Consider the following 11,509-nt stretch of genomic DNA (forward strand, 5'->3'; position numbering starts at 1 on the left):
TTTTTTCCGGTTTGTCTTGAGACACGTTCTCACTATATAGCTCTTACTAACCTGGATTTTGCTAGGTAGACCAGGGTGGACTTGAGCACAAAGATTTGCCTGCCTCCACACAGGACTAACGCCATACACTCAAGTTCAGATTTGTTTCCTTTTTGAGACAGTATCTCATACAGCCCAGGCAGCCCAGGCAGCCTGGAGTTCACTATGTAGCCATGGTCGGCCCTCTCCTCTATCTCCCTTCAAAGTGCTGGGGTGACTGGTATGAACCTGGCTGGGAAGCTTCTATCAGAGTATGATGAATGAGCATCATCAGTTATGGCTACGGAGCAGTCCATCTGTGTAAATGAAGGTCACCAGACAGTTTGTAGGTAGAGGAGGTACTGTGCTTCAGAAAGGCTTAAGGGTTCCCTGGTGTGACTTAGCACTCTCCCTACCGAGTCCCTTGGGCTCAGGTGTGACAGAAGAATCTAAACTCACTTTGAGGCTCCAGCTTCTGGATAATGGGCAGGGCACTTGTCACAGCCACAGAGGTCACGGTCTTCACACCCTTCTCTGCCATCTCACACACGGATCTCAAATATGGGTACTGATCCTTTGTACTGACATAAGCGGAGGACACGAGGTCGTAGGTAGAGCTCACCAAGGGGAGGTTGGCCACCCTCATCACCACGCTCTGCAAACACAGAGGAGTGGATAGTAACAACTCAAAACACGAGAAAGAAAAGGACCAAGAAAGGAGCACTTAAGAATCATACCGGTTGTGGATCCACTGCTGCTGATGCCATTTTTCCTCCTGGAGAAAAAAGATGCCTGGAGAGAAAAGAAACTGATTTCAGAACATTGAGGATCAATTCCTGTCCCAACCTAGGCAGGTACACAATTCCAGCAGAGACAGTTTCAGTTTCCCACCCTCCAATTCAGAGCCCTCTTCCAGGCCAATAGCCTGACTGGAGGCTCCCCAGCTCCACTTTCAGTTTACACACTTTCAGTAGGAAAGAGTAGTTGTTGATGTGTGTCCTGTCTCTTAAACAGGGCAGTAGAAATGCCTCTGAAATGCCTGTTCTCAAATATGCTAATCAGAAAGGCATAAAATTCAATTTAAACAGAAGACATCTTAGCTTCCCCAAAGACCTGCCTTTGATTAACTAATCAGTTTATTTTGTAGGCTTTCTGAGACAGGATTTCTTTTTGTAACAGTCGTGGATATCCTGGAACTCAGGCTGCACACCAGGCTGGCCTCAAACTCACGAGACCATCTGCCTGCCTTTGCCTCCCAAGTGCTAGAATTAAAGATGGCCCTTGATTTACTTAGTCTCTGCCTGTCTAAAGCTTAGTCTGACCCTCTTAATTCAACTTTGCTAGTGTTGGGATCAGGCACAGGCCATCATGCCGAGCTCTCAGAATCAGGACTATTGAACTGATATTTTAGGGTGTTTACCATTCTTGTGAACAAGATTGAAACAATCAATGGCTGCCTTAATGCTGAGTGAGCTCAAGAGAGTCGCTCCAGGGAACTGTAAAATCTCCTATCCCCAGTGACCCACACCCACATGAAACTGCCTTCTGCCCAGCAACAGAACCTGTCTAGACACAGCTCAGCCCCCAATCCAGAGTCCCGGTTCCTTAAGAACCGCCCTGAAAGCAGAAGCTTCGAGCAGTACCCATACCGAGCAAGCCGCCCATGAAATATCTCCCTAGGTTTTTCAGGAGTGAGGTGGTGCTGAGGCAGAGGAGGAGCAAGAGTTCCAGCACAGCTTGGACAATAGAGAGCCTGAGGGCAGCCAGTGCTGCCTAGTGGGACACTAAAGGAAACCCAGGCAACACTCACTATGCACATCATACATTCTTCTGTAAGTTGTTTCCCTCTTAATAATGCCTCTACCGAGAAAATGCAAGTTGCTCTACCACAGACAGACGTGCAAACAGAAAGGAAACCTCTAGAACAAAAGCGAGAGCTTTCCCAAGCAGCCCCGGGCTGCTCCCGCCCCGCCACCGACCGGTTGCTGCGGTTCGGAGCTCGGCCTGAGGACCAGATCTGGCGCAGGACCCACCGAACAGGAGAGCTGAGGGACGAGCAAGTCCTCACGTTCCAAATCCCGGCACAGGAAGGCGGCCAGGGCGACTCTTAAATATCGTCAGGCTGCCCCGCCCACGCCTCCGCGCCACGTGATAGCCCAGCGGCTTGGGACCGCTGTACTCTGTGCTGGTGGAGCCTGGCTGGACTGCGACTCTGGGGCCACTTAGTGGGGATGTGGGGATCCAATCTGGGCGTGGTGACCCCAACCTGGTGCCAGGAAACCCAGGGACCTCCTTGGTTTCCTGAGCCCAGTGCCCAGAGATCCCAGATCAGTACAAGAAGACCAGGAGCCAGGGGGCGAGGTCTTTGGCTGTGGGTCTGACTTAGGTCAGGGGTCCTGAAAGCCACTTTCCAAAGATGCAGGGCGCCTTGGGGTTTTGGAAAATGCAGACAAATTAACAAGAGTCCTCAGAAAAGAACACTTCAAAACTGGAAGTGGGGTTCTATCCTTTTCCTTTAAGTCAAGAAAGTTACACAGATCTATGGAATTCCAACACAATAATGATCTGCATAGATTTCTGGTTTACTGCACTATGGATTTAAATACTTCATCAATGGGATGTGGTGGCTCTGGTCTGTAATCCCCAGCCAGCATTAGGGAAATTGCAGCAGGAGGATTGTTGTGAGTTCTAGGCCAGAAAAATACCCTGTTCTCAAATAGAGACAACGTACCAAATGCTTCTAATTGAAAGGTTGATCTGGATTTCCAAAAACAAAGCTTGAGCCTGTCTTCTGTGTTTTCTTCAGCATAACAATTCCAAATCGCTCTTCAGTGATATCAGCCAACAATTAAAGAAGATGGCCAACTTTATTGTGACTTATGAAATGTTTTTAAGGGAACTTAAATAGTCAACATCTGAATCATTTTTTAATCCTTGTCGAGAATTCAGGGACATGAACTAGGCTATTTGATCTCGAAAGTTGTACAGCCATCTTAAGTCATAAGGGTTCATGGAATTTCTTTCCTGGAAAAAGAATAGTTCCTGGCAAGGGAAACTAGAAGGAACAGTTGAGGATAGGAAAGCTCTCGTGCCCTAACTACATAGATCCCAGGTCACCAGAATATGGAGTAAGAGCTGCAGCAACAGTGCTGGGTCCCACCCACTAAACAGGGCTTGTGGAAGGTGTATTCAGAACTATGGAATTTGAACTCCGGGCAGCCCTCACCTCCACGTCAATCACTCAGCCAAAGTGGCATGCACACAAGTGCTGCTTTCTTTTTCAAAGGTCCAAAGATCCAAATTGGCTCATTAAAATATGTGCCTGAATCGATGGCAGGCACTGGAAGACACCACTGTACAATTAAAAAGAAAAAAGAAAAAAAAAAAGAAAACCAAAAAATGTCTGGAAGTCCAAAGATGTTCTGAATGTTTTTATTAAAGACTTTTGTTTTATGTGCATATGTATGATGACACATCTGTGCAGATGTTCTCTGAAGACATTTTAGAAGAGGACATTGGGTCGCTAGGAGCTGAAGTTACAGGTGATTGTAAGCTAAAGCACTCAGGAACCTGAGGCATTACAGGTTTGAGACTAGGTTGAGCTACATAGTGAATACCAAGCCAGCCAGGCTACATAGCAAGATCTTGCCCCCACCAAAACAAAACAAAACACTCCACAATTCTCCTTCTGATGATGACAATGATGTAAAAATAAGAACAATCAACTAAATCCTTTTTTTAATTTTAATTTTTTTGGTATTCTTCTAAGCCAGAGGTTCTCAACCTGTGGATCTTGACTCTGGAGTCTAACAATCCTATCACAGGGGCCACCTAAGACCATCTGTAGAGCAGATATTTACACTACAATTAGTAACGGTAGCAAAATTACAGTTAAGAAGTAACAACAAAATAATGTTATGGGTGGAGGTTATCACAACATGAAGAGCTGTGTTAAATGGTCACAGCATTAGAAAGGTTGAGAACCACTGCTCTAAGCAAATATTTGATCTGTCCACTGCTTGTTACTCCCCTCCCCCACATTCTAATAACTTCTCTCCAACATGACCTCTTTCTTTGCCATTTCACCTACAAAAAGCTTCTTTTTAAATTTCAAGCCTGTGAGTCACTTCCTCGTTAAGGATGTGCAGTTTTTCTTCTGTTTTTATCTGCCAGTGAAGGATAGGGCCCTGGGGGGAATCATCTGGAACCTGACTGTCCTAACCTGCAAAGGTTGGACGACACCAAATTTGTTTCTATTTTACTTTCACCAGTGTGAGAACTTGAGTAGAAAACTTATTAAGAAAAATTAAACCGGGCAGTGGTGGCACATACCTTTAATCCCAGCACTTGGGAGGCAGAGGCAGGCAGATTTCTGAGTTCAAGGCCAGCCTGGTCTACAGAGTGAGTTCCAGGATAGCCAGGGCTACACAGAGAAACCCTGTCTTGAAAAACAAAAACAAAAACAAAAACAAAATAACAACAACAACAAAAAGAAAAATTAAGAACAACTCCTGAGAGTGGGAGGGCCTTCAAGTTTGTTTGTTTTTTCTCTTGAGACAAACTCTCAATTCTGTAGCCAAGGCTGGCTTTAAACTTATCGCGGAGCCCAGGCTGATCTCAATCTTGCAGTGATCCTCCTGCCTCAGCTTCTTGAGTATTATGAGTACTGGCATGAGCTATGCCCAGAAAAAAAGCCTTGGCTGTCCTGGAACTCACTCTGTAGACCAGGCTGGCCTCGAACTCAGAAATCTGCCTGCTTCTGCCTCCCAGGTGGTGGGATTAAAGGCCTGCGCCACCACCGCCTGACCAGAAAAAGCTATTTTTATAAAATTAAGTCACCTGATCAGAGAGTTCTGCCTCCTAGCCAAGATCTACTGAGTCAGGATCTGAGGGAAATTAGTAGAACCTTTCAACAGCATGGAACCTTGCATGGAATTACTACCACCATTTTATAAATAAACCGTCTCGGGAAACTCACCTGATCTGCCGTAGTCTAATGACCAAGCAGCAACTTGACCAAGATTTGATCCCAGGGAGATGACCTAAGCTGGTTGCTTAATTTGTTTTTGCCTTGGCTTCCTCACCTGTGAAGTGGAATTAACACTGCTTCCTGGTCTAGATAAAGTTATGTGGCTATTCCTTGTATTAGTCTTTGATCTGTCTGTTCTTTCTTTTCTTTCTTCTATCTTTTTTTAAAAGGCAGGGACTCACTGTGTAGCCTAGGCTACCCTCATATTCATTGTAGTTTAGGTTGGCTCTGATCCTCCTCTCTACCTCCTGAATGCTGGGATTGCAGACAGGTGATCAGGATTACAGTCACATGTCCTCACACCTCTCTAAACTCTGCTGTTACAAGGTCCAGGTTATAAGGGGTTGGCAAGATGGCTCAGTGGGTAATAGTGCTTACTGTGCCAGCCTGAGGGCCTGAGTTTACATCACAGCACCCACATAAAAAGCCAGATGTGGCTGCCCAGCATTGAGGAGAGAAGGCGAAGGCAGGAGAATCACTGAGGCTTGCTGGACTCCAGCCTAGCTCCAGGTTCAGTAAGAGATCTGCCTCAAAGGACCAAGGTGGGAAGTCACAGTGAAGGACACCCTATCTCCTTCTCTGGTCTCTGCACACACTCACATACACACACCCACACACACCCAAGTACAGGCAGAGCACTGGGTGAGATGGCACACACCTGTAGTCACTGGGGAACCTGAGACAAGAGGACTCCAGGAGTTCAGGACTCCTAGTGAGTTCCAGGTAACCTGGACTACACATCTAGATATTCTTTAAAGAGCTGGGGGTAGGTGTTCAGACGATAGAGGGCTTGCTATCAAGCCTGATGATTTGAGTTAGATTTCCCAGAACCCTCTTGGTAAGTGGGGAAAGAAATGATTCCCACAGCTGTCTTCTGATCTTTATAAGCACTCCATGCACACCTGTAACTACCACCACCCCTGAAATTAAAAAAAACAAAACAAAACAAAAACACCCTAAATAAGTAAAAAAGTAACAAAGTAAGGGCAAGGACAAGCATGATGATGCAGGCCTTTAATCCCAGCACTTGGGAGACAGAGGCAGATGGATTTCTGTGAGTTCAAAGCCGGTCTGGTCTACTTAAAGAATTTAAATAATGCCAAAGCTACAAAGTAAGAGACCTTGTCTCAGGGGAAAAAGGACTGGAGGGGGGTGCAGGGAGGAGAGGAACAGTGGCATTTGTTTCTGTGGTAAGACTAGAAAGGCAGGGGGCAATAAGTAATCATTGGGTACTGGGAAATTTTTGTTTTTTTATCCTAGGAAAGTCACGTGTGTATACTCTGACACTCTATCGAGCTGTATACTTACATATTTTCTTATGTATGTTATGCTAGGTCTCACTGTGTTTCCGTTGGCTGCCCTGGAAATAGTTATTTAGAGCAGGCTGGCCTTAAACACATAGAGATATGCCTGCCTCTGTCCTCCCAGTGCTGGAATCAAAGGTGTATGTGCGACCACACCTGGCTGAAGTTTTGAGAAGTTGAGAACAGAAAGTGATGCAGCTTATTTTGTAAGGTTCTGGGGAAGATCAATGAATCAATAAATTGAACAGTCAGAAGAGTGTCACACACATAGAAATGGGACTATTAATGACTTAGACAGGCTTATGGCCTACTGTTAAGGGAGTCTTGCTGTGCACTGAAATGAAGAGCTGGGCCAGCAGGAGAGCTAGAAGGAATCTCAGGTATGTACCACTGACTTCCCAGACATTGCCCATTCTGCTTTCCTGAGCTGTCAACTGAGGGCTGATGTGACTGATGACCCATTGTCTAGACTTGTGGCAATGCTGATTGTAATGGAAATGGCTTGAAGCAGGTTTGCAGTTACCTTCTACCAAGATTAAGCCAAAGTTGATTGGTTGTTTGGTTGTTTGGTTTGTTGGGTGGGTGGATGGTTGGTTATTTGGTTGGTTGGTTGGATGATTGGTTGGATGGTTACATGGTTGGTTGGATGGTTGGTTGGATGGTTGGTTAGTTGGTTGGTTGGTTGGATGGTTAAATGGTTGGTTGGATGGTTGGTTGGATGGTTGGTTAGTTGGTTGGTTGGTTGGTTGGTTGGATGGTTGGTTAGTTGGTTGGTTGGTTGGATGGTTAAATGGTTTGTTGGATGGTTGGTTGGATGGTTGGTTAGTTGGTTGGTTGGTTGGTTGGTTGGTTGGTTGGTTGGTTTTGAGATGGTACCTTACTATTTCCCAAACTGGCCTGACCCCTGTAATCACAGCACAGGGAAGGCAGGCAAGAGGATCAGATTTTCAAGATCTTCAGCTCCCTGCTGAGTTCTCAAATCCAAAGCTAACTTGTTTTACACAGTAAGTTTCAGGCCAACCTGGGCTACATAGTAAGATCCTTTCTCCAAAGCTGAGTTTGAGTCAGTCATCATGGCCTATGCTTTTAATCCAGCACTGGGGAGGGCAGATTCAGGCAGATATCTGTGAGTTCAAGGTTAGCCTGGGCTACAAATGAGTCCCCAAATCTATCCAGGGTTACATTGTAAACACTGTCTTTAAAAACAAAAGTAAAAGTTGGGTGCATTGGCTCGTATATGTAATTATACAGTAAGTTTGTGGCCAGCCCAGGATACATGTGATTTCATCTAAAATAACAAAAGCCTTTTCCACCTTGTCTTTCCTGTGGTTGGGCCTTGATCACCAGTTACACATGCGCACAATGACCTCCCGGGAGGCTACTTAGGTTACTAGAGACAAATGCTACTCACCATACAAAACTGGCTTTCAAGGGTTGTTCATGCTCCAGCAACTCCGTTCACATCCCTTTGGGCTTTAGGTCCTAAGGATGAGAACTGGCTCTCCCTCTGAGGTTGGAGGGTCAGCAAGGCTGAAACTGCAGTGTAGTAATACATTCTCAAGGGAAATTCTTTACATGAAACAGACTCCATTAACTGGCTTGTTGAGCTGTGTTTTGTGTCCACCATAGAAGCAATGCAGAACTGTAGAGAGGCCGTGAATCAGAAACCCCAGACTCCAGTGTTAATCTGCCAAGTAGGCAAATAGCTAAAAAGTCTTACTTAAATGTTTAAAAGTTGATTTTTTTTTTCCTGAAACAGGGTCTTGCAAGCCCAGGTTGGTCTTGAGCTTATGGTCCTCATGCTTTAGCCTCCTAAAAGCTAGGATTACAGGAGTGTGCCACTAGACCCAGCTTAAACGCTGGTTTTACAAATATACTTGTTTATAGGTAGGATTTCATTATGTAGGTCAGGCTGGTCTCAAACTCACAATCCTCTTGCTTCAGCATCTGAGCGATGGGACACAGTGTGTGCCATTGCTCTAGGCTTTGCTGTCTCTCACCCATTTACTTTCCTTCCTTCTTCCTGCCCTGTCCTATAAGATTTATTTATTTATTTTATATGAGCACACTGTTGCTGACATACTAGAGGAGGGCATTGGATCCAATAACAGATGGTTGTGAGCTACCCTGTGATTGCTGGGAATTGAACTCATGACCTCTGGAAGAGCAGCCAGTGCTTTTTAAATGTAACCCACACTGACTTTAAATTCATGTCAATCCTCTTGAGTCAGCCTTCTGAGTACTGGGAATACAGGTAGTGAGCCACCATGCCTGGATTCTGTAGAGTTTATTAATGTGTAATGTGTCTTGGATTATCTCAATCAGAACGACTTGCACTTCTTTTTTAAGTATTTCTGGATTGTGTCCTTAATGTGGTAAGTCAGAATTTTGAGTAATAAACCAGCTACAGTGGTATAGTTCTGTAATCTCGGAAGAGATTTTGAAGGCAGAGACAGGAGGGCTATTATTTTTCAAGGCCAGCCTGATCTGCATAGCAAGTTCCAAGAGAGACACTACTTCAAATGGAGGAGAAGGGAGAAGAGGAGAAAGAAGAGGAAGAGGAGCCCTCAACCCTGAATTTTCCAGCCCAGGGACTGGATGCCCATCCCACAGAGGCTCTTCCCTATATAATCCAGACATTTTGCATTTTGGTCTCTCTCTTCTTCTCTTCCTCCTTCCTCTTCCTCCTCTTCCTCTTCCTTTCTTTCTCTTCTCCCTCCTTCCCCTTCTCCTCATGGTGATTTCCCTGGCCTCAGTCCTTGGGGTGGTGAACTTGCCCATTGGAGAGCCGCTCCCCAATAAACCTGTCTTTAATATAATCTAATCTGACTTGAATAGGCTCATTTCACCACCTGTCAACCTGAAGCATGGTGTGGTACCAGACAAGGCTGTCCTCAGGCCTCACTGCTCCCTTGATGAGTGGTTACAATCTAACTATGGTGCCTTAGCATATAGAATGTGTGCTGGAGGCTGCCATTCACTCTCACCCCCCATGTCGGGTGGAGCACGTGTGGCTTCACTGTCCTTGTTCTATCTGTGACCCCAATCCCAGTGACCCAGCAGTGAGCTACTATTGTTCCCTGCTGGCCTCTCAATCAGTCCCTCTTCTTGGCCCTGGCCAGGATATCTCAGCAACTCCAGCCATGATCTGGGAAGGAATACCCATGTGTCCACTTCTCTGACCTGGGAGCCACGTTAAGGGCTCTTTCTCATCGATAGCAGAGTCTCAGAGGTTCAAAGCTAGTGACTAAGCCTTATTTCACTCAGTCCCTGCAGCCTGAAACTTCTTGCTTGGCCCATCAATATTTACTGACAAAGTTTATGCCTTCCCCTGAGCTGGCCTACTGCTTCTGCCCTGGCTTTCAGGGATACCATCTCTGGGCAGGCTTTCTCTGGACCCAGCTCGGATAGACCTGGAGCCAAATGCACTCACAGTTGAGAGCTGTCTCCTGAGCCTCTCCTCCCATCCCTTCCCCCATCCTCCTGTGGTATCTGCCATACCCTGGCCTCACAAACAGAGGAAGGAGCTTGTCACCACCTCTCTTCTAACTGGGAAATACACATTATTGAAAGGGAGACAACCGAGAAGGATAGAGTATTTCCCAGAAAAGGAACATAGGCAGCGCTGGGGACAGACTCAGGACCTGGGGCACTAAAGGAACAATTACTGAGCTGCATTCCCAGGCCCTCCCAAAAGGAAATACTTCTCCCTTCCCTCCCCCCATCCCTGTACTTTTCAGGTCTTCTCTCCTCCTCTTCCTCCTCCCGCCTCACGTGTGTTTGTGTGTATGTGTGTGTGTGTGTGTGTGTGTGTCCCCGTGTCCCTCAACCCCACCCCAAGGCTTGGAACTTATACCACAAACTACCAAGGAATCTCAGCTTGTAGTGCACTTTCTTTTGGTCAGAGATTCTGTGTAATTTAAGACACAGTGTCCTTCAAAATCCTAAGGCATGTGCAGGACATGGTATTGTTAATCCCACCACTTAAGAGGCAGAGGCAGGCAGATCTCTGAGTCTGAGGCTAACCTGGTCTACTGACCATAGCTACATAGAGAAACTTGAGAGAGAGAGATCCCATTTCGGGAAACATACTGAATACTGGCAATGATTAGGAACAGTAGTAGATGGACAGAGATAGCAAGAAAGTCTCCACTTTTCTGTCCTTTTTTGGTTCCTTCTTTCTTTTCTCCAGTTTTTTCCGTGGGACAGCTTCTCACTGTATAGCTTCCACTATAATTGCCTTGAACTCATTGAAATCCTCCTGTCTCATCCTCCAAAGTGGGAAAATTACAGGCATACACTATTATCCCTGGAAATATACAGTATGCATTTCCTATAATGTTTGAAGATATTTAGTGATTTTGTATTTCTACTTCTGTATACAAGTGCATACATTTAAAAGATAAAAAACAGTGATCACCTACATCAATCCCAGTACCCTGGAGGAAAAGGGAGAAGTTTGTCACAAGTTTGAGTCTAGCCTGCTCTACATAGTGAGTTCTAGGCTAGCTAGAGCTCTATAACAAGACCCTGCCTTGGGTTCCATTCTCAGCACCCACATGGCAGCTCACAATCTTCTGTAACTGTGCCCCATCCCCGGAAACACACAGACATACATTCAGGCAAAATACCCATACACGTAAAATAAAAAAAATAAAATTACAAGCCGGGCAGTGGTGGCGCATGCCTGTAATCCCAGCACTTGGGAGGCAGAGGCAGGCAGGTTTCTGAGTTCAAGGCCAGTCTGGTCTACAGAGTGAGTTTCAGGACAGCCAGGGCTACACAGAGAAACCTTGTCTCAAAAAAACAAAACAAAAAATAAATAAATAAAATAAAATTACAAAAACAAAACAAAACAAAAAGAAGACCCTGTCTCAAACAACAACAACAACAACACAACAACACAACAACAACACACACACACAGATCTCTCTGGATGGCTCAGCTGGTAAAGCACTTGCTATGTAAGTATGTGGACCTAGGTTTAGATCCTCAGCACTGGGCACAGGGCCAAATATGGCTCAGTGAGTGAAGACCCCAACCTGACAACCTCAGTTTGTTCCACAGGAACCACATTTTGGAGGAAGTAACTCTCACAAGTTGTCCTATGATCTCCACACATCACGGCACCACTCTACGTAAGTTAAAAAAAAAAAAA

At 45.6% G+C, this 11,509-nt stretch overlaps 1 protein-coding gene across 4 annotated transcripts in view; it reads right to left on the reverse strand.

Annotated features, from left to right (window-relative positions):
• The window catches only part of LOC116096205 (perilipin-2), a 52,660-nt gene that overhangs the window by 22,523 nt on the left and 18,628 nt on the right, over positions 1-11,509 (reverse strand). Inside the window, exons 2-4 of one of the 4 annotated variants that reach the window (XM_031377807.1) lie at positions 7,763-7,993; positions 756-810; positions 478-673 (exon numbers count right to left, since the gene is read on the reverse strand). In XM_031377807.1, coding sequence (XP_031233667.1) covers positions 478-673; positions 756-785 — 226 coding nt within the window. In that variant the 5' untranslated portion in view covers positions 786-810; positions 7,763-7,993. Of the gene's footprint in view, positions 1-477; positions 674-755; positions 811-1,997; positions 2,170-7,762; positions 7,994-11,509 lie in introns of those variants that run through there. The other 3 variants (XM_031377804.1, XM_031377806.1, XM_031377805.1) reach the window with 3 other exon arrangements.

Source organism: Mastomys coucha, unplaced genomic scaffold, assembly GCF_008632895.1.
Source record: "Mastomys coucha isolate ucsf_1 unplaced genomic scaffold, UCSF_Mcou_1 pScaffold18, whole genome shotgun sequence".
NCBI classification, from domain to species: Eukaryota; Metazoa; Chordata; class Mammalia; order Rodentia; family Muridae; genus Mastomys; species Mastomys coucha.